The 24,200-nt window shown below is 35.6% G+C and overlaps 1 protein-coding gene across 5 annotated transcripts in view; it reads right to left on the reverse strand.

Moving 5' to 3' along the window:
- The window catches only part of GPM6A (glycoprotein M6A), a 369,539-nt gene that overhangs the window by 16,067 nt on the left and 329,272 nt on the right, over positions 1–24,200 (reverse strand). For all 5 annotated transcript variants that reach the window (XM_055385537.2, XM_019025323.3, XM_055385538.2 and 2 more), the window contains exon 4: positions 3,346–3,499. In XM_055385537.2, coding sequence (XP_055241512.1) covers positions 3,346–3,499 — 154 coding nt within the window. The remainder of the gene's footprint in view (positions 1–3,345; positions 3,500–24,200) is intronic.

Consider the following 24,200-nt stretch of genomic DNA (forward strand, 5'->3'; position numbering starts at 1 on the left):
TTGGCTTTCGATACTGTATCTGTCTCCTATTGCTGCTGTAACAGATTGTCATAAATGTAGTGGCTTAAAGCAACACAAGTTTGTCTCTTACAGTTCTGGAAGACAAAGCTAAAACCAAAAGGTCATCAGGGCTGCACTTCTCTGGAGGCCCTAGAAGCAGGAGCAGCTTCCTTTCCTATTCCAGTTTCTCCAGGCCACCCACATGCCTTGGCTCTTGGCCCCTTTTCTCCATCTTTAAAGCCAGCAATACTGCATCTTTCTGCCTTTTTTCCATAGTCTGTCTATCTCTGACTGACTCTTCTCTTCTGACTCTCTCTTCCACTTTGAAGGATCCTTGTGATTACACTGGGCCCATCTGGCTAATCCAGGATAATCTCCCCATTTTAAGATCAGTTGACTAGCAACCCTAATTCCCCATTGAAAGTAATCTCACATATGTATATGTTTCAGGAATCGGAATGTGTACATCTTTGAGGATCCTTTATTCTGTCTACTTAATAGACTAATGGTTTACTTAAGATTATAGTTGAAAAAAGCTCTTTTGCTAAAAATTGTATTGGAAAAGCTGTCGAGTAGAAAATAATTGTGCTAAGATTCAGGACACTCCCCTTTCCATCCCAGCACGGCCTGCTGGGTAGCTATATCCCTGGAAAATTATTTCATTTCTTAGGGCTCCATTTCTTTTAGACCAGACAGCTGGACTGGTGACAAATGAAGTCCATTTATAAAATTCTATGGCTCTAAGACATATTCTGTGCTTAATGTCATAAGGAATCCTATATACTTAGTGGTATAAGCCTCAATACTTTCAGTGAAATTAGGTTAATTTGGGGATCACAAGCACTTGAATGCATTGAGAATTAATAAGTTTTTCTCTTTTTGAAGTTGAAAATATTAAGAAGGTCTGTTTATCTTTTACAAAGGATTATTCTTTCTGTCCTTTAGAAAACAAACTTGGGGAAATTTTAAATATTATTTTTCTAGAGTCTCCCAATGTTTTTTCAGTTTAGAATCTGGTTTGATAATACCAAAGACCTTATAATCACCTACTTATTTGCATTAATCACCTACTTATTTGCATTAATCACCTACTTATTTGCATTTATTATCCTACAAGAAATGAAATGTTCCTAATCAGAGCATGCTAATCTCTCATGTATTTCTGAAAGTATAAACCATCACATACAAGAGAATCTGACCCTCATGTATTCCTGTGGTAACACTTTCTTAAGATTAAACCGAAGCTCTGAGAGTAGGGTTAACAGATTTAACAGTGAAAACAATCTCAGTGTCCCTTAGTTAAACCTGAATTTCAGATAAAGAACAAATCATTTTAGTATAACTATATCCCATACAATATTTGGTACCATACTTGTAATAAAAAATATAGCTTGTTTATCTGAAACTCAAATTTAACTGGGTGCCCTGTATTTTAACCTGGCAACCCTATTTGAGAGGCTAATCACATATTTTCCAAATTTAACTTTTAGGATCAGCAGAATAAAAGGAAGACATTTAGGACAAGGGGCAGAGAGCAGAGCCATGGCTTTCTAAGCAGCTGTTCTGCAGTGACCTCCAGTAACATTTGCTGTGGGCTCCCTTTCCGATATTTACAGGGGATTTGATTTTGAGAGTAAAACCTCCCCAGTGTCCATATTCCCTCTTGCCAAGAACGTCACCCATAGAGCATATTATTCTGCTTTTCCCCCCGTACGCATGTACATATGAGTACTATTATTACGTGAGATTTTTGCCCTAAATAAAATAAAACAAAGAGGACTGCTCACTTATTTGGCACTCTTTGATTTCATTATTTTATTTATTTATTTATTTATTTTGAGATGGAGTCTCACTCTGTTGCCCAGTCTGGAATGCAGTGGCACCATCTCAGCTCACTACAACCTCTGCCTCCTGGGTTCAAGAAATTCTCCTGCCTCAGCCTCCCGTGTAGCTGGGACTACAGGCATGTGCCACCATGCCTGGCTAATTTTTTAATTTTTAGTACAGACAGGATTTCACTATGTTGGCCATGCTGGTCTCGAACTCCTGACCTTAGGTGATGTGCCTGCCTTAGTCTCCCAAAGTGCTGGGATTACAGGCATGAGTCACCACGCCCCGCCTGATTTCATTATTATTAAATGCGAACTAGTGTACTGTAGTGGATCACACTACATGGGGACTGAAGGCTTCATCTTGTAGGATGGTGGGTGAGCCACTGTTCTGAACACACAGCTAGTTGGCTACCCTATAATCTACTTACAGCATAACCATAAAGCCACAAGCCCTTCATACCCCATCTAAGTGAAATGTCTCCTACTTTTCTGAAGTTTGAGGAAACCTCATTAGAGAAAAACGCTCAGTGTCCCCAGGTGTTAGTAGGTTGGCTTTTAATGTCTGTTCAGAGAAAAAATAATCCATTTGCAAATATGGATTTGCATGTCTTTTATAAATTCTGTAGCTCCCATAATGTTACACATGATAACATAGAATCTCAAATAGGCTGAGATTATACTCTACCTTTCCACTTCCAGCTCAGTACTAAGTTTTAATATGAAAGTCAGTTGACTTATGAGCAAGAACACAGCCTCTGATTCAACCTGCGTTGCCCGTGTTTGAATCCTATCTCTGTCAGTTGCTAGCTGTATAAACTTGGATAAGTCACTGAACAACCCCACTGTGCCTCAGTTTTGTCATCTACAAAAGAAGAAAACAGTATGGCCTACTATATAGAGTCATGAGAAGCAAACAATGTGACACATGTGAAATACTTAAAATAGGGTCTATACGTGGTAAACCCATATACATATGAGTATTATTACTACATGAGATTTTAGCCCTAAATGAAAATAACCAAAGCAGACTGCTAATTTATTTAACTTTTTTTTGTTTTTATTATTATTAAATGCTAATTAAGATGCTGCCCTCCCATTTCAGAAGACAATGAACTGTGTCCTTCTTAGGTGATCTTTATTGTAGACTTGACATTTTGTGCAGTTTATCATGGGAGGATAAAAGTAGAATGCAGACATCACGTTGAGTTTGGAAAAGAGCAAAGGAATCAAGAAAAGGAAACCACACTTCTAACCTGTCAATATCAGGTAATGTGATCTGACATCCTGGTCAATATACATGTGTATATGTTGTGATATTAACATCCATTCACCCTTGACTTTCTACTTTAAATTTAAAGGGAATAGCCTTAGCAGTAATACTCTGATAAATTTATCTCTGTCATAGAAAAGGTACTGATAATTCCAAAGTGATCTATAATGTTTTAGAGGCAGCTGTGTAGGTAAAACAATATGGGATGGTGTTTTACAGTTAAGAGATCCAATATCCACTTACCAAACTGACGAAGGTCCAAGCAGAGATTTGCTCCCTCCACTAATGTGGTGTTCCGGCAGATGGTCCACAGATTGAAGTACATGTAAACTGGCAGTGAGGTGAAAGCCGTGACTCCCAGCCAGGCCAACATGAAAAGATATGTCAGCATAATGAACTGCAAAAGAGAAAGAAATGGAGAGAGAAAATGTAATCTACCAAAAAAGAAGAATTTTGTGTTTAATCTGCAAAGCTCCATCATAGGGAGTTTATGGGATACAGTACATAAGTCAGTATCATAACACTGTTGATTTGCAGCACAGAAGGTTGAGAAATAGTGCGCATAATGGGTTAAGTGAATAAACCTGCTGGAAAATCATATCTTGGCAGAAGTTCTGATGTACAAAGAAAAAAATAATCCATCTGCATTATCATGCCTTTTCATCCATGTATTTAGCCTTCAAATCTCACCACAGATTTTTTTTAAACTTTAGAAAATATTCCTGGGTATTTAGAAAGTATTCACTTTGCAAAAGGAATTCAGGAGAATTAAAAGTCTGTCAATAAATTTCTGTAGGACTAAACTGTCATCATGTCATGTCACAAATATTTAAGCTATTTAATCATGTTTACCATTAACAAATATGTCAATTCTCAAATCACATTAGTATATAATATTAGTGTGTACTCTTCTTTTAAAACATTTTTATAAACTTAAGTCTGTTTTGTTTTATGCATGTTAATATACATATTTTATGTATAGTATATATACTTATATATGGTAAAATATTATTTTAATTTTGAAAATACCCAAGCTTTAAAAATACATTTAAGAAACAATTTTTAATATTTATAAAGTGTATACAAGGTGTTCATGTATCCTAGATAGAATTGAATAAAATACTTAGTTTAAGCATGGATTTACATGAAGCTTTAGTTCACACATGGTAAATGCTGGATAAAAGGACATGTAGATGTATGAATTAGTGGATGGATGATAGACATTAGACAGAAAACTGTCTGAAATATAGCCCCTGGATGCCAAAATCTACATTTCTATAGATATTTGTTTCTTCTGAATTTCAGAAGTACACTTTGATCAAAGACTGGAATAGATTCACTAGTGCATTCTGGCTAAACTTTTAACACCTCAAGTAGTCACATTTTCAAAATAGCAGTACAGCATATAATAAATATACTGAATGAAACTAGACCTCTTATTCAACCCTATTCATCCCTTTTGTGATGAGTTATTAGCTAGATTTTACCCCACGATTTAGGTGAAATCTCAAACAAGTCAAACTTATTCAATAACCCTCATAATATATACTAAAATTAGCACTTTTGCAAAATAGTAAAATGGGAATCAATCCCATGATAGAACTTATGCACGTATATTAAAGTTATATTGCGATTAACATAGAGTTTATTGGGATTAAGGATAGCAAGGAATTTATATGACAAATATAAAGAGAGGCAGGAGATCAAACCTTTTTATTAAATAGCAGTTACTAAATGCCCCAGTACTTCAGAAACCCAGAGCATTCTCAAACACATGTTTTCTAATAATATTGTTTTATCTCATCTCAACTCTTACTTCCTTTTTGTCTCTACTATGAAATGCTAATAGTTGGGGTCAACATCTGTCTCAACAATGTCCTTAAACTAAGATTTGGCAGACATATTTATACTTTATACATCTAAGATGAAACAAACCCTGCCTTAAGAATATTAGCAAATAAAATTTGCTGAATATTAATTTACTTAAATCACCGAAGGAGAGTAACTATCATAAAAAAGGTATTCCTTTTTTAAAATAATATCAAAGTTTACATTCCTTTTAGAATTATTTTAGTCTTGCTGAACAAACACTTATGAGGCAAAATATGCATAAAGATTTATGGCAGGATTTCAGTCACATAAGGCAATAACACTTCCCCCTTATTTTACTGATTAAAAGAATAAAATAGCCCAGGTGGAAATTTAGAGAATATTTGGTCTTTAGACACACTTGACTGTATATGGTAAACATTTTACTCATCTTCCCCAGAGTGAAAGGATAATATTAATATTTTTAAGTGGTCTTTATCCTTTCTGGAACGTGGAATGAAGCATATCAATAGATGAAGCTCACAGAACAGTGGAGGGGTCAGCTCAGAATTTCTCCCCTCTCAAAGCCTTCCCTACCCTATCACATCATTGCTTAGGCACCCAGGCTAAGTGACAATGGTCAGCTAAGCCTCTGAACGTGGATAAGCATACTCCAAGCAGCAATACCCATTCACCTCTAACACTAATAAACCCTATGATATAATGCAGGTCATTTTCCATCTTTTGCCATTGGATTCTGATATGCAAGAGGTAGAAACCTATCTCTCCGTTTATTTAACAATCACTGGCATACCACTTACTGTGATCCTAAACTAAATATCACGTGCATTTAGAAATAAAAGGGGGTCTTCAGGCATACTGATGAAAGGCACAGGCTTTTCAGCTGGCTTGAGTGTAGTCTGCTCTTTATACTTCTGTTTCTGCTTCTGTAAAATGGAAATAACTCTAAATTGGCTTCACATACTTAAGTGAGCCTGAGATGAGATAATGCATGAAAAGCATTTAGCGTTGAAACTTGTTACATAAGAAGCTCTGACAAAAATATTAGCTATTTTTATCATTGAAAATATCAGTGTGATTACTACTCTTGCTACATATATTTTGTGCATACTATGTAATTACGTAATTCTATATAGTCTTATAGAATAAAGGAATTAGATTTCATTTCATGTTTGGATAAATTAAAAGAATGATGAGTTCTTGAGTCAGGGAAAGTTATTCAAAATGAGCTCTCTCTCTAGAAGAAAGCCTCCAGAAATTCTTGGAAACCACCCTGAAAGTGAAGAAATCTTCTTAAAAGAACACCTTTGGGGGAAAAAGTCTTTTTTATTAACATTTTCATTATTTGCAATTGTAGATCTCAAGGCTAATATATAGTCTCTAGAACAATAAACACGATATGGAAGCCTGAAGCACATTGCTTTGGAGGACTAAAAGCAACTCTGAAATCCATGGAAGAGTAATCAGCATCCTTGTGGTTGCATCCTTTCTATCTTATTTTTCATTTGTTCTACCCTTAGGGATCTTTCTAAAGCTTCTTTTGAAGATGCTGTTCACTGTAGAATGGGACTTATAATTCAATAGGTTTAGATTCAAAGCAGCTTGGAACACTTTGAAGTGTGTTGTTACTGCTACTTTACAAGGCAATGAAAGGTCTAACTTCTGAAACCGCAGGACTGACTTACATCTTCTTTCTACTCTGAGCTATGTTACAGCAAATTAACAAAGCTGGATGATATAGAGTAAATCAGTGCGGTGAGAAAATATTTTCATTACTATTAATGCATAAGTTTTGTTCTAGAAAAATGCAAAAGTCTTTATTTTCTAATTTTGAATGTAAACTAGTGGCATTTCAGGGTGTAGCAGTTCACTAAAGTATTCACTGAAGTATTTAAAGAAGCTAAAATATAATTTGATCTTTCCATTTTATGTTCTATTTCAGAATCTGATGATTACTGAAATTGAAGAATTATTCAAACTGATTATGCGTAATCCTACGTAGAAAATCTTTTTATGTAATAAATAAAATATTGCATAATTATAAATTTATTTCTAACTTCACATTTTGAGGCATATCATGGATATATATATTTTGTCATCTGAATGTTAAATAAATTAATAAGCTGCCCTTACTTTTGTTAGAATAAACTCTGAGAATGTGAAAAATTTTTCTGATTTTAAAAACCATTTTTGTATATGTGTGCCTTTATTAATTTCTGTTTTTTGATTAAACACTTTCTGAAATTCATCTTCATAATATCTGGGAAACATGGTGGAAAAATGAAAAAAAATGATAAAAGTACTACTGAACTTGAAATCAGATGACCTAGTCACTAGTTTGACATATCACTTAATCCCTCATAGTCACTTTCGTAATTTGCGAGCTGGAAATTATGATAATTTTATCATAGGGCTATGATGTAAACAAGGGGAAGGTTCTATATAAAGTCACTTAGCAGGAAATGTAAGCAGTAACTCAAAGAGAGGAGATAGTCTGATTTAATAAAAATGTATTACTTTGTACTTTCAAAGGGTAGGTATGGACAGAAGGAAACTATTTCTGTCCCATTTGGTGTTTATTGCTTTGAACAGACACTGAATTTTAATTTATAGTAATTCTAGGAAGGGAAGATAAGTTCTGTAGAAATTACATAAATAAAGTGGCCTCATTGGCCTTTCTCATTTTGGTCATTATTTAGGATCACTCACATATAGTAAAATGCTGACTAAATCCTCTTGACCCACAAAAAAAAATTCAGTAAAACTTCCTTAATTTGAATTAGTTAATTCATTGATCTTTGATAGTAAAATTGGTATAAAATGATAAAGATTGGGTGCTATATATTTAATTAATATCTGACATATTCCATTATCCCATAATCATTTTAGTAGCATTTCATCAGAACATGCAAATGTCTGGCAAAACAAGCATCCTCCTACTATATTTCCTGCTTGATTTTTATTTTTACTCAATATAAATTTCTTGAGATCCTACCACATGTTAGCATTTGATTCAACAAAATTGTTATGAATTATTTCTTTATCACTTGAAATTAAATAAAACCACATGTAATTATTGTTTTGATGTCAATCTGGATATTCTAATCACTTTTAGAAATCTGGTAGAGAAATTGAAACAGAACTACAAGAGGCAAGGTTTCATGTTCTTTAGAAAAAGGCGACATATTATTGCTTCTTGATTATGTAGCCATTGAGATTGCGGTGTATTTAACTTGAAAATAACTTGTAAAATGTAATTGGTTTTTCATCTGAACTCCTATGAACTTAGACTTAATGTCTAAGAAAATCACACCCTGTTGAGGTCTAGACTTTCTGTGGCAACTTCAGCAGATGTGCACCAGTAGAGGTAAAAATAACACCTTGGAAGTCAGCAGCATTGATGAAAAGAAGCCAGCTGACTCTGATTGCACAAGTCTCTGAGTCTCTGAACTAAGTGATGAAAACATATGCCACATATTGAATGGAATGTTATGATATAATGAAGAGTTTCAGATATGAGGCACATTTAAACTTTATTGAAATGAATAAAATGGATGTTCTGATGTATCCAAAGTCTCTTTATAACCAAAAATATTCTATCAGATTGAACTCAGGTCATTGTTTCTCACTGTTTCAAGGCACAGGATATAAAAATAGTTTGCTAAGTCTTAGCTCAGAACCTTATATTTCACAGTGATATATTCTGGTAGTATTTTCTCATCTTGGAATGAATTTAAAGAGTAGCAATCCAATCATGTTTCCCACTTTAACAACAAAGGAAGTATCTTTAAATTTTATCAAAGGCAGAAATAGTTCAGAATTTAATAATCCTGTGATTTTAAACAAAGCTTCAACAGATAGACAATAGCTGAGGGAATGCAACTTCTAATAATGGTTTTCACCATGGCCAGACATTAGGATCATCTGGTTAATGTGAGAGAGAAAAAGAAGCTCAGGCCTCTCTCATCTAATTGTATCTGTACTTTTAAAATCACTGCAGGTGATTCTGATAGATATCCAGTGTTAAGAACTCCTATATTGGAATCAAAGGAGATCTCAGGAGTACATGTGTTGTGAAGACTTATTTGATCTTCAACTTTAGACTCTGACAGGGTACTATTCCTAATGTTTAAAAAAACAATGAGATGATAAGCCAGACACACCTACTAATGTCAATAAAATAGCCAAAGGCATGAATGAGTGGGGTACCGGACATGAGCCAGATATCTAAATCCGAGTGTCTCGAATTTGTCACTACTGAACTTGAGGCCAGATCATTCTTTGTTAAGGGGACTGTCCTGTATAATATAGGACATTTAATAATATCCCTGGCCTCTAACCACTAGATGTCAGATGTTGGTTGTGCAATCAAAATGTCTCAATTTTCCTGAGGAGAAAATAGCTCTTGGCTATAAACCACAACACTAAGGCAGGAGAACACCAAGTCAAAGGGAAGAAAATGAACACCTGAACATACTATCACTACAACTGCAAAGGGAAAAAACATTACAATCAAGTAGGCTCTGGAAATTACACAGTGTATAGCTTAATGCAGAGAAAATTACTAAATCATTATGTAATTTACTCAAAAATATGCAGTCATCATCATCATTGTCGGCATTATAGCCCAAAACTACCTATGCTCAAGTTGTGATCGGAAAATTATTTTTAAGTGATTTGTTACGCTTATAACAACTTTATTCAAAATTGCCCAAACTTGGAAGAAGCCAAAATGTCCTTCAGTAGATAAACAGATATATAAACCCCAGCACATCTAGACAAACGATGGTATATTAATCAGCACTAAAAAGAAATGAGCTATCAAGCTATGAAAAGACATGGAGAAATTTTAAATGCATATGACTGAAAAAAAAAACAATCTGAAAAGGTCATTCACTTACTGTGTAGTTTCAGCTCTATGACATTCTGGAAAAAGAAAAAGTATGGAGACAGTAAAAAGATCAGTGGTTGCCAAGTGTAGGGGGGGTGAGAGGGCTGAATAGGTGGAGCACAGAGGATTTGTAGAACCGTGAAACTATTCTGTATGAAAGTATAATGGTGGATACGTGTCATTATACATTTGGCAAAACCCAAAGAATGTGCAACACCCAGAGAAAATCCTCATCTAAACTGTAGACTTTGGGCAATTGTGATGTGTCAATGTAGATACATCAATTGTAAATGTGCCATTCTGGTGGTGGTGGGGTGTTGATAACGGGAGTCTATCCACTTGTTGGGGAGGGGGCTATGTAAGAAATCCCTGTACTTTCTCCTCAATTTTGCTGTGAAACCTAAAACGGTTCTAAAATATAAAATCTATTTATATAACAAAAAATGATTTGAGGAATTTATTCATGAGCATATGTGAAATGCTAATATGATCTAAGTGTTCACTGTGTGGTTTGGTTCATAAAAATCACCAGTGTCACTGTGAAACGATTAAATACTTCAATCTCAATTGGCAAAGATGATTTCATCAGAATAAAATGATCTGTGAAACAGTCTGGTTTCCTACACTGAACTACAGAGATAAAGCTACAGAGAATCTTCAGGCAGTGAGTGTAAGGGCTGAAAATATGTTACCTTAGATATAGAGGAAGAAAATCTTAAATCCTGTCATATGAGATAAATTGTTTTTGTTTTCGTTTTCCTTTTTTTTTTTTTGAGACAAAGTCTCACTCTGTGGCCCAGGCTGGAGTGCAGTTGGCATGATCTCGGCTCACTGCAACCTCCTCCTCCCGGGTTCAAGCGACTCTTGCCTCAGCCTCTAGAGTAGCTGGGACTACAGGTGCACGCCGCAGCACATGGCTAATTTTTTGTGTAGTAGAGTCACAGTTTCACCATGTTGCCCAGGCTGGTCACAAACTCCTGAGCTCAGACAATCCGCCCACCTTGGCCTCCAAAAGTTCTGGGATTACAGGAGTAAGCCACTGCACTCGGTGGAGATACCTTTTTTTAAAGAGTAAAATAAAAATAGCCCATTGAAATAACGAATACAGTATTACTACGTATTGTTACTTTGCAGAAGGTAAAAGAGTATTGAAAGTATTCAATGTCCTTTTTAAAAAATAGTTAAGAGAAAAATAACATAACCAAAACTGATTATTATGTTCCATAAATTTATTTTTTAAATGGAACAGGTTTACATAATGTCTAAAGCCACAAAATGATAGTCATGAAAATTGCACTAGAAAGGCAAGCACACTCTTGATAAGTTTATCATGTCATATTATCCAGAGTTATTTTATTACCAGTTAAAATTAATAGAAATCAGAGCATGAGCTCTTGTGCTTAGATGGGGAAATATATTCAACTTTCTGTCTGTTTTACTTACTGCTTATCTCTAAGGCTCAAAATAGTGCCTGGGACACAGTAGACACTCAACAAACATCTGTTGAATGAACAATGGTGTGAATGTAAGGTTTGTCTTGTGAGGAAATATATCTTACCATGTGTTTATCATTATGATTTATTGGGTTTTGATATATTAACTGATAACTAAAAATAAAAATATGACAAATAAAAGGCAACTGTTCACAATAATACAGTATTGACGTTAAATGTCATTTTTAAACTGACAAATCTCAAGATTTTACAAGATGATGATTCCTCATTTGTTGGAAAAGATGAGGACAAGTAAAAGATTTTGGGGGAGAGCAAAATTAAAAAAAAGTATATAGTCCGGGTGCAGTGGTTCACACCTGTAATCCCAGCAATTTGGGAGGCCGAGGCAGGTGGATCACGAGGTCAGGAGTTCAAGACCAGCCTGACCAACATGTTGAAACCCCGTCTCTACTAAAAATACAAAAATTAGCCAGACATGTAATCCCAGCTACTCAGGAGGCTGAGGCAGGAGAATCACTTGAATCTGGGAGGCAGAGGTTTCAGTGAGCCGAGATCATGCCATTGCACTCCAGCCTGGGTGACAGAGCAAGACTCCATCTCAAAAAAAAAAAAGTATATGGACATAAAAGTTGTCTACAACCAAGTATGGCACTAATGATAAATATATGAATTCATGTGTTGAAAATTTTAATATATTATGTGAAAAAATAGAAACACTAGACATACTCTTGGCTTGTAAATATTTTCTTAGAAATATAATGTGGAATAAAGGAAATATGTTGCTAAAAAAATAACAAAAATATTGCTGGAAAAAGTATACACTAATATAATCACAATTTTTTAAAAGCACAAAAAGAAAGTGTTGCTATTACTTAATAAAACAGGGTAACCACAGGTGAGCTAAAACTACTCAAATTCCCCTGTTAACAAGGGTCTTGCTTCTTCTTCCTCAAATTAACAAAAATTAGAATGAAGAAGCAAAAAAAAAAAAATCAAGTAAACTGTCATTGAATGCATATGCTGGTCTGATTTATGTGGAAGAAAAATTCTAGCTATGGCTATATTTTCTCACTTAGGTTAACAGTGTGACACTTTTTACTACCACCCCTGCAAGTAAGGTAATTCTGCCACTGATGAACAATTATTATGGACTTTTCTACCTTGGTTATTCTAACTTTCATTTTAAAATATTTGGCTAAGTAACCAAAAAAATTAAGATATCAGATTTACAGGCAAACCCTGAATACATTTAATTGTGCAATCAGTATATACTTAGTATATACATAATAAATTTATATATAACTCTGATAAAAACACTAGAATGTTATCTTTCTAAGTCAGATGGAGAATTTAAACAACGTTGACACATTGAATATATCTCAATATCAAAGAAAAATATAATTTCATTAGAAGTGAGTGATAACCAGTATCCATTCCTTGACAGGCATTTAATTTCAGATGAAATGGCGAAACCCCGTCTCTACTAAAAACATAAAAATTAGCCAGGTGTGGTAGCAGGGCTCCTGTAATTCCAGCTACTTGGGAGGCTGAGCCAAGAGAATCACTTGAACCCAGGAGGTGGAGGTTTCAGTGAGCTGAGATCACACCATTGCACTCCAGCCTGGATGACAGAGTGAGACTCTGTCTCAAAAAAAAAAAAAAAAAAAAAGTCACTGAAAGTCACTGAGGATGTTAGTTTTCATTTTTAAACTTGAAAAGGAGCAATGAAGAAGGCCATGCTAAAATGTAATTATTGTTTTAAAGGTGTTTCCGTTGTTTGAAAGCATATGATCCCTAAACCAGCATGTGAGTTTTTGCTCTTTAAATCAGCCCCTCCATTGTGACCTTCCTTCAGAAAGTTGTGCAAGACAAGAAAAAGTCTTGGAAATAAATATTGGTACATCTCTTCATATCATTGTCCTGGGATGAAGTGAGATATGTTTCAGACCATTGAGAATATGTCTGTTTTTCTACCAAATGACAACATACAAGGTATAATTTATATGTGAAATTATAACACAAAAATAGCTCTTAAAATTGATCATGTAAATGAAATTATAAGCTTTATCAAAATCGAGGAGAACACCACAGATATCATATACGTGTGTCAATCTGCTGAGAGATTATCATTGAGTCAGAACTTCAAATATTTAAAAATGTTAAAAAAATGCCACTTGAATACTTTTTGGCACATTCAATAGAAATAAAACAGAACTATATAGACTGAAATGATAAATTTTTTCAAAAAAATTACATCCAAATTTGTGATAGGAAAAATTTTAAAGAACCACAGAAAGCAATTAAACAAAACAATGACAGGTATATTTAATATTATTATGATTGTCAGCAGAATGAGGCATACCAAAGAAAATATCTAAATATATGCCACAGTGTGATTCTACCTCCCTGTGTAATATACTGGGGGTTTTGAGGGAAGGGAGTGATTACAGGAGCACACCCTCTTGCCTGCATACCAGCTCGCACACATTTTCAACTAGTGCTTTGCTTTCTTTCTCACTTAAAACCATATTAGCTAGGCCAGGCTTGGTGGCTCACACCTGTACTCCCGGCACTTTCGGAGGCTGAGGTGGGTGGATCACCTGAAGTCAGGAGTTCAAGACCAGCCTGGCCAACATGGTGAAACCCCATCTCTACTTAAAATACAAAAATTAGCCAGGCATGGTGGTTTGTGTCTGTAATCCCAGCTACTAGAGAGGCTGAAGCAGGAGAATCACTTGAACCTGGGAGGCGGAGATTGCAGTGAGCCGAGATTGCACCACTGCACTCCAGCCTGGGCAACAGAAGGAGACTGTCTCAAACCCAAAAACAAAACCAAACAAAAAAAACACATTTAGCAGGCATTTAGATATTTAGGTTATTAGGTAAATATTTAGACATTTACCTATCTAACAGGTAGGAAGAGCAATAAACAGATATATATCTATAGATATAGATATAGATATATGGATAGATAGATAGATATGAAAAACCCAAGAAGATTCTATCAGGATGATTTCTAAATGGGGCACCCAAAATAGCAGCTAGAAAACAAATCATATTAATTTAGAAATGACATGGCCAAATTAAAATGTAGAAAGTCTAAAAAAAAATCACTGCTCATACAATTGGAAGCAAACATGGTAGTGAAATAACTATATATAAAATCATTAAGTAATAAGAACATAAGTGACAGAGTAAAAAATATAAATTTTCCCTACCTCAAACATTTTTCCTCTTCAATCCAGCCTTTACTTTTAATCAGAAGAATTTTTCCAAAGCACAAAACTAATTGCAATGTAGGATCTCTCACGTATTTTTGATGGGAATGCAAAATGGTACAGCAGCTTTGGCATTGCATTACAAAACTAACCATACTGTTGCCATATAATCCTGCCACCAACTCTCTGATATTTACTTGAATGAGTTGAAAACTGATGTCCACAGAAAAACCTGCACACAGACGTTTAAAGCATTTTGCTAACTGCCAAAACTTTGAAGTAACCAAGATGTTTCTCAGTAAGTGAATGGATACATAAACCTTGGTACATCTAGACAATGGAATGTTAGTCTATGCTAAAAAGAAATGAGCTGGAGGTGATGAGGTTTGGGGAGAGATACTGGTCGACGCACACAAGGTTTCAGTTAGAAGGAATAAATTAAGAGGTTTATTGTACGACATGGTCACTATAGTTAATAACAGTGTGTCGTATTCTTGAAAATGGTTAAGAGAGTAGGTTTTAAGTGTTCTCAATACAAAAAACCATGTGAGGTAATGCGTTTATCAATTAGCTTGATTTAGCCTTTCCACAATGTATACATATTTCAAACCAATATGTGGTACAAAATAAATATATACAACTTTTACTTGTCAATTTAAATCAATCAATCAATTGGTAAAATATAATTTTTTTTTTTTTTTGAGATGGAGTCTCGCTCTGTCGCCCAGGCTGGAGTGCAGTGGCGCAGTCTCGGCTCACTGCAAGCTCCACGTCCTGGGTTCACGCCATTCTCCCACCTCAGCCTCCCAAGTAGCTGGGACTACAGGCGCCCGCCACCACGCCCGGCTAATTTTTGTATTCTTAGTAGAGACGGGGTTTCACTGTGTTAGCCAGGATGGTCTCGATCTCGTGAGCTTGTGATCCGCCCACCTCAGCCTCCCAAAGTGCTGGGAGTACAGGCATGAGCCACCGCGCCCGGCCAAAATATAAATATTTTTGAAAAGAACAAATTGTGCCATAAAGCCATGAAATGATGCGGAGGAACCTTAAATGCATATTGCTAAGTGAAAGAAGCCAATCTGAAAAAGCTATATTCTACATGATTCCAACTATGACTTTCTGGGAAAGACAGAACTGTGGAGACAGTAAAAGAATCAGCTGTCTATAGGGGTTGGGGGTGAGGGAGGGATGAATGGGTGGAGCACAGAGGATTTTCACGGCAGTGAAACACTCTGTGTGATACTATAATGGTTGATACACAACATTATACGTTTGTCCAAACCCACAGAACATACAACACCAAGAATAAACCCTGATTTAAACTGTGGACTTTGGGTGATGATGTGTCAATGTAGGTTTGTTGATTGTAACAAATGTACCACTCTGGTGAGGGATTTTAATAGGAGGGGAGGCTGCACATATGTAAGAAAAAGGAGTATATGTGAGCCTATGTACCTTCTGTTCAATATTGCTGCCAATTTAAAATTGCTCTAAAAAACAAAGTCAACTTTTAAAAACTAACTGCAATACTTTCTTCTTTATTATCTTGCATTGGTCTCATCCACTCAACAAATCATGTTCATATACTTCAAGATTTACATGACCCATCAGAGTTTTGCATCTACTTAACCTCTCCATCCTGATCTAGCACACGGATGACTGCAGTCCTCTATGTATTTCATTCTACTTCACACCTTCTGGGTTACTTGTAGAAGTTCGTTTTATCCTCCCAACCCAAGATCAAGAGCCTCTTTTACTCACTAATTTGTTAATAGAGTTATACATCCTTTAAAGAAAGGAATTCATTTTGAGAAATTCATCATTAGGCAATTGAGTCTTTGTACAAACATCCTAATATATACTTACACAAACCTAGATGTGTAGCCTACTACAAACCTATGCTACATGGTATAGCCTATTGTTCTCAGGCCATAAATCTACACAGCATGTTACTATACCAAATGCTGGAGGCAACTGTAACATGATGGTAAGTATTTGTGTCTCTAAACATATCTAACCATAGAAAAAGTACAGTAAAAATATGGTATTGAAAGCCTACAGGACCACTCTCTGACACGTGGTTCAGCACTGATGAACACATTGGGGGTGCATCACTGTAATTAAAATGTCCTGTGTGCCCACAATGTGTACTGTACTAGGCCTTAGGTGTCTACTAGTCAACACTTCTTTATCACAGACTTTAATCCCTTCTCTCTGTGCAAACACTGTAAGCTATTTGCATGTTCATCAATATGTTTAGCATGCATGTCTTCATGTACAAGTCTCCCGTGTATTCTGACTATACTAGGGACTCCCCAGGAACAGGGATTCTGTTTTGTTTCTTGATGAATCCTCAGAACTCAGGATGACACATCAATCCTTGTAACAGGTCCTTAAAAAAAAATAAAATCGAGCCAGAGATTTTATTTTTTCAATTGAAAACAAAATTCAAATAAAGTCAAATTATATAAAAATAAAAGCATTGGACGGGCATGGTGGTGGCTCAAGCCTGATATCCCAGCACTTTGGGAGACTGAGGCGGGTGGATCACCTGAGGGCAGGAGGTGTTTGAGACCAGCCTGACCAACATGATGAAACCCCATGTCTACCAAAAACACAAAGGTTAGCCTGGTGTGGTGGTGCGCCTATGATCCCAGCTACTCAGGAGGCTGAAGCAGGAGAATCGTTTGAACCCAGGAGGTGGAGGTGACAGTGAGCAGAGATCATGCCACTGCACTCCAGCCTGGGCAACAAGAGCAAAACTCCATTTAAAAAAAAAAAAAGGCATCGTCTTAGTAGAATATACATTTTTTCAGCGAATATTACTGCAAAGGAAATTTCTATTTGGTGAGTACTAACAATATAATATCATTTTAATATCAGTGATACTGTAAATGTCTGAGAAATGTACTTTTTTTTTTTTTTTGAGACAGAGTCTCACTCAGTCACCCAGGCTGGAGTGCAATGGCATGATCTCGGCTCACTGCAACCTCCACCTCCCAGGTTCAAGCAATTCTCCTGCCTTAGCTTCCCGAGTAGCTGGGATTACAGGTGCCCGCCACCACGCCTGGCTAATTTTCGTATTTTTTAGTAGAGATGGGGTTTCACCATGTTGGCCAGGCTGGTCTCGAACTCCAGCCCTTAGGTGATCCACCTGCCTCGGTCTCCCAGAATGCTGGGATTACATGCGTGAGCCACTGTGCCCGGATTGAGAAATGTACTTTTGACCCGTGTTCCCAATACAATAATGCTAGTCTTACTAATTCTTCAGTGAACATTTAACTTTAATACCCTCCAAATACTTAGTTTCCCCATAAAGCAACCTTAAAATATAAACTACAGTAGTGGTTAATCTCAAAATGAGAAAAAGAGATAAAGAAATGGAGTCTCAATATGTTGTGAAGCAATATCTTTTGTAAAATGTTATTGATTGAAAGGCAGAGTCAAAAAAAATGTAGCTCTTGAGTTTTTTCTGAAAATAATTTTTAAATATCTTTGCATAAAGATTTTTCCCAGTACAGTAGGCATACAATTTCTGGTTGAAAAATAGAGGCACTCATCAACCTATCAATTCTTTAAAAGACCATTAATAGTCTGTGGTTATTATTTCATCCTTACTCTAGTGGTCTATTTTAATAATAACTATTACATGTTTGAAACTATTTGGCATACTGAAAGGGTATTTGAGCTGGAATTAGCCAATTTTACAACCATATTTTCCTTGTCAAGTGTCACCTGAATGTGTAATATTGAGCTAATCACATTGACGACAACAGTTAATGTGAATGAATGTATCCAGATTGTTGCCTTGGGAGCCATCAAGTCTAAAAAGTTGAGGATGAGTATTTGCTATCCTTGAGATTAATTCCTGGCTTTATTGCAAAATTTGATTGAAAAACCTAAACCTGCAGATGCCTTCATTTAAACTATAGTATATTTGTAAATAGAAATTAGAAATTCATACATTATGGAGGTATTTCCCTAAACTTTTTAGAGGGCATCACATTCTACAATTTAATTTTATAGTAACAAAGTTAGAAACTTCAAGGTTTTAAGTATTCTGTAAAAACAAAATAGAGAGCCATAGAGTATTAACCTTCTATATACAGGATGTTTATCATAAAATAAATTCTTTATGTAATTATTTTTAGTAGAACTATTTTGTTTAGGAAAGCATGTGTCAGATAATGTGTCATTTCATGTGTTTAGTTTTTCTTTTTCAGTAAAAGTATTTTAGACACCCTTGATATGATGTGATGAGAAAGATACTTTATCTCTGTAACCTTCCTCCTCATAACTCAAAACCCCAATCTAATCATGAGAAAAACATCATATTACAGCCAAAGTGCATTTACAAAATGTATTACTCAGCTAATACTCCTTAAAACTGCCAAGGCCTTTGAAAACAACGAAAGTCTTAGAAAATGTTGTAGTTCTTAGTAGTCTAAGGAGAGACAATTAAATGTAATATGGTATCCCGAATGGGATACTGAAACAGGAAAAGAACATTTTACAAAAACTAAGGAAATCAGAAAGAAGCATGGACTTTTAGTTAACAATAGTGTATCACTATTGGTTCATTAATTGTAGCAAATATACCATATTAAAGTAGAGTGTCAGTCACAGGGCAGACTAGGTTTGGTATATATGGAAACTGTACCATCTTTACCTTTCTGTAAAGCTAAAATTATTCCAAAATAAAATGTTTATTTAAAAATTACTTTAGGATTATAAAAATGTAGGCAGTCACAAATTATATAACATTATATCCCAGAACAATCTGATAGGAGAATATACAAATTTTTTTAAAGTTTTGGCCAAAGAGTATATATCATGACTTGAATAATCTAAAAAATCAAAAACAAACAGATATAAACAAAATAAAATGTTGAACAGTTTGAGAAGTTATTTTTATTTTAATTGAACTTCAGTCACAACTTACGGTGATCTGAGAAGCATCCACATGTTGCAAACTTTTTATCAATTTTCCATTTCTGGCTGTTGTAAGTCTCTTGTATTTGAAAATCTAAACTAGATGCTTTACACAGTTTTCTATTTTATCAATGCCACCTTATGAGACTAGCAGAAAATTTCTTTCAACTTTTACATTAGACATCAGAAAAAATAAGAACTTTAGTTTTTCTTATTTATTTCTTCCTACAATTTATGTACTAGCATAGTTAATATCTCAACAGTCACACTGAGATTGGTCCACTGTCCTAGTATTTAGAGTTCAGTTCTGAAGCGATATACGAGATCTACTTCAGACACTTGCAGCAAATAAAATCCTGGCCCTTCTTCCTCAATGCCACGGTTTTTCAAACATTATTTTAAAATATCACCCCTATGTTTGAAGGAGTCTACACCTCCTACACCCCACCCCCCAAATCTTCCTTGCTGAGAAACCAGTTAAAATCTGGAAAAAAAAAAAAGATGTTGTCTTAAGTTTCTAGAAAGAGGCAAGGCTTTGTTCTAGGAATTCTATTTCCGCAGTTTAGGATTCAAACGTTTATGTGTGTGTGTATGTGTGTGTGTGTGTGTGTGTTTTATTTTAAAAGGCACTAAAGTTCAGGGATAGTCTAGAATGCAGAGTTTCTTTACAATACTTAGAAATTCATCTTAGGCCTCCTTATAGCTAGTCATCAAAAAGTCTGTTAGTCACAGAAAAGCATCTTAGACTACCAAGTTCTCTCACATCCTGCAGAGCATTCTTGTATTTGTGAAAAGAGACAATTCGTGATTGTTGATAAAAGCAAAGATTAAAATGAGGACATCTCTGTAATGAAGGAGCTTTCCAATGACCAATGAATGATCTTACTAAGATGCAAAACAGAAAATGACTGCTGAGTTATAAAAGACCCTTGTAAACCGATAACCATCCTGTTAAATTAACTCAAATAAACCATAAAATGGTAGGGAAGCCCTAATCATGAGGTTAGCGGCATGGACTCTGTGCCAGATGCTTGAATTCAAATCTGGCTTCATCACCCACTATGTACCCCAGGCAAGTCAGTCATCCTCTCCAGGAGGCAGCTTCTTCATCTCTGAAATGAGGATAATTCTAGTATCTACATGACATAGTGTATCAGAGGATTCAGTGTCCTACAATTAAGTATAGTAGGTATAGTATGGACATATATAAGTGCCTAACAAATATTTCCCATTATTATTACTAAACTTAATATTAGTACTAAAATTTGATTTTAAGCTATGAAACGGAGCTGTGAGTTATACAGAATAGATTTTAAGATAATTATACAGAGTATGTCTTAAAAATACTAATCAAATATGCTGTGGCCAAATCTACAAACACCTGAGGCTAATAAGACAGATGTTTTAAACTAAACAAATAGAATAAGGGTTGAATATCCTTTGTCTGAAATGCTTAGGGCCAGAAGTGTTTTGAATTTCAATTTTTTTTTAGGTTTTGTAATATTTGCATTAACTTACCAGTGGAACATCCCAAATCCAAATACCCCAAATCTGCAATGCTCCAATGAACATTTCCTTTGAGCATCACGTTGACGCTCAAAAAGTTTCACATTTTGGAGCATTTCAGATTTGGGATTTTCAGATTAGGATATTCAACCTTTTATGTTTCTTTATCTCTGAAACAGGGTAAGAATAGCAACTAGTTAATTTTGTTTCTTTAAAACTTATATATGGAAGAACATTACTGTTATCATAAGACTGTTATGAGTTGAATTGTGTCCTCACAAAATTCATATGATGAAATTCTACCACCAGTATCTCAGAGATTGACCTTATTGCTCTTTACTGAGTTGAAAAAGTAAAAAATTAGGTCACTAGGGTGGGCTGTATTCCCATATGACTGCTGTCTTTATAAAAAAAGGGGAAATTTGGACACAGCTTTTCAGGCAGGAAAAACATCATATGAGTGTGAAGGCAGTGATGGGTGAAACTTCTATAAACCACTGGATGCCAAAAATTACCAGCAGCCAACCAGAAGGTAGGGGAGAAACATGGAACCAGGTGTTCTTTACAGCCCTCAGGAAAAAAATAAAAGAATCAACCCGGTGACACTTTGGTCTCAAACTTCTAGCTTCCTGAACTGTGAGACAATGAATTTCTGTTGTTTAGGCCATCCATTTTATGGTACTTTGTTGTGGTAGCCCTAGCAAACTAGTAAACACACTTCCAAAAGTTATTATTGTTTTATTTAACTCTTAGAGCAGGTAGATTTATGGAAAATACATTTATTGAAAATTGCATAGAGTTGAGTACATTTGGGAAATCTATTACTTCGAAAGTGTTGCATTTAAAAATCTAAATTTCAGAAGAAGTATAGATAAATTCTGAGATCCATAATGATGTCACAGTAGCAATCGGAAATTTGTAGAAATAAGAAAATTGGGGATGGGGGCAAAAAATATCTCAAGATTTGAAAATGTGACACACTGAAGGTCTCCTAATTTGCAGCGGAATAAATATATTTTGGCTTAAACTTTCATAAGAAAATATGGTTAAAGAAAATAAATACTTCTACATTAAACTTAATAAGGTCATGTTCAATGTAGTCAATAACATGTATTTGTACTCAATTTGGTGCCATTTAATATTTAAGGTAAGTAAATTTTGTTACTTAAAATACTTTAATAACTTTTCGTACGATGTTTTAATAAAGTCGTTAATAATGATTTTCACCCCCAAAATTTAATACTGTGGTTTTACATGCCTCAAATTCTGGATTTTGAATGATAGATAGCATTAAAATATTGTAATGAACTTGAATTGGCCCTGATAGTGCATGAGAGGAAACACAGAATGCAGATCAAGTTATGCTTTCAAAGGTATTCATTAAGTAAAGGGAATATTGATTATCACTCTCCATTCAGTGATACAATGCTGTTTCCATTTTTTTTTTTTTTTTTTTTGAGACGAAGTCTTGCTCCGTCACCCAGGCTGGAGTGCAGTGGTGCGATCTGGGCTCACTGCAACCTCTGCCTCCTGGGTTCAAGAGATTCTCCTGCCTCAGCCTCCCATGTAGCTGGAATTACAGACGCCCGCCACAATGCCCGGCTAATTTTTGTATTTTTAGTAGAGACAGGGTTTCACTATGTTGACCAGGCTGGTCTACGAACTCCTAACCTCGTGATCCGCCCGCCTCGGCCTCCCAAAGTGCTAGGATTACAGGCGTGAGCCACCGCGCCCGGCCTGCTGCTTCAAAATTAATTGCATTTGTGCTGATGTAATTTCAATTAGTAACCATTTGCTTTTTATGCAGCAGAGAAAAACAGGGATAGAATAACAAATTTATGCTAGTATTAACTAAGGAAGATTTTTATATACTTGTTGCAAAAAAAAAAAAAAAAATCCACCCTTTAGTATTATTCAGTGTTCCAACTAGAGCTGCACTGATATAGTACCTTCAAAAGCACAGACTCATTCACAGCTACGGAACACAGGCAAAACAGGTTAACAGGTTCACTTTGAACATAATAAGGTAGACCATAAGATACAATCTGCCTACAAATGAAAAAAAAAAAAAAAAAAAAAAAAAAAAAAGCAGCATCAGTAGAGTGGAAATAAGTGGCAGGAGAGGGTGGACGATAAATCTTTCTTTTCCCCTCGATTTCATGGAGCTACAAGTCCTGCGTGATATGCAAGCTGAGGTGGGGGTGTGGAGGAATGGTTGGCAGAGGCGAAGGGAGGCAGGGTTCTGCAGCGCTGGCTGCAGCCGCCACTGTTTACTTCTCAGTCGTGGAGCTAGCCCCCTTCGTGAAGGCAGTGTTGGGACAGCCAGGGTATGGCTCAGAGCCTCACCCGCTGCTTTGCTGTCTCTGCAGAACGCAGGAGAATGCAGCCCCTACTCCTGTCTGCTATGCTCATTCCGGGGTGGCAGGGAGGTGTTACAGGAGTGGGCGGGGCATCTTGCTGGGCTGACACCCTGCTGCATTGCCTCTGGAGGAGCCCACGCAGCTGCTGCCACCCTTCTGGTCTGTTGGGTGGGACTGGTGACACAATTGTTACCATTATAGAAAAAAAAAAAGAAAAGAAAAGAAAGCGTGTCTCATGTTTTGCTTCGAAAATTCCTATTTGAAATACCTTTAAGATGCTTGAATGGCAGGCAGATAACCAAGTGCATCTCTCTCTATATATAAATATGTAATTCTTCTTTGATTGCTTTTTCTTTTTATTATGAAGTTATTTTCAAATTCTGAATGAAATAACACAATTGAATGCACTCTTCCTGGCAGAAGGTTATTACCTTATGGTAAAGACGTGCTTTCAGACCCCCTTATCTCTTTATTTTTTCGCTAGGGTTTTAGAATCACAGACTCATTGAGCTGGAATAAGCTTTAGAAATGATCCTCATTTTGTAAATGAGGAAATTGTGATCCATAAAAGGTAAATAACTTGCCAAGGCACACCAGTGGCATTACAATGTTACTGTTCCAATTGTAATAAAAAGCCAATTGCTATATAACTCAATTCACTATACTCTACTGACAGAAGGGAAATGAATCTTAAAATCGGAAGTTGCCTTTTTACTAGATAAATTGCTTCGGCATCACTGAAAATTGGACCACGAATTAGTCATATTCTATTTTTTCATCAATCCAATATCTCTCTGTAACTAAGTTTCCCTGGATCTATAATTTGCTATTACTGATTTAAATAATTTCAATAATAAGGCACAGTTTAAAGCCCCTTAGTCACATTATTGGGATTCCAGTTTAACTC

This window comes from Gorilla gorilla, chromosome 3, assembly GCF_029281585.2.
Source record: "Gorilla gorilla gorilla isolate KB3781 chromosome 3, NHGRI_mGorGor1-v2.1_pri, whole genome shotgun sequence".
Classification (NCBI taxonomy): Eukaryota; Metazoa; Chordata; class Mammalia; order Primates; family Hominidae; genus Gorilla; species Gorilla gorilla.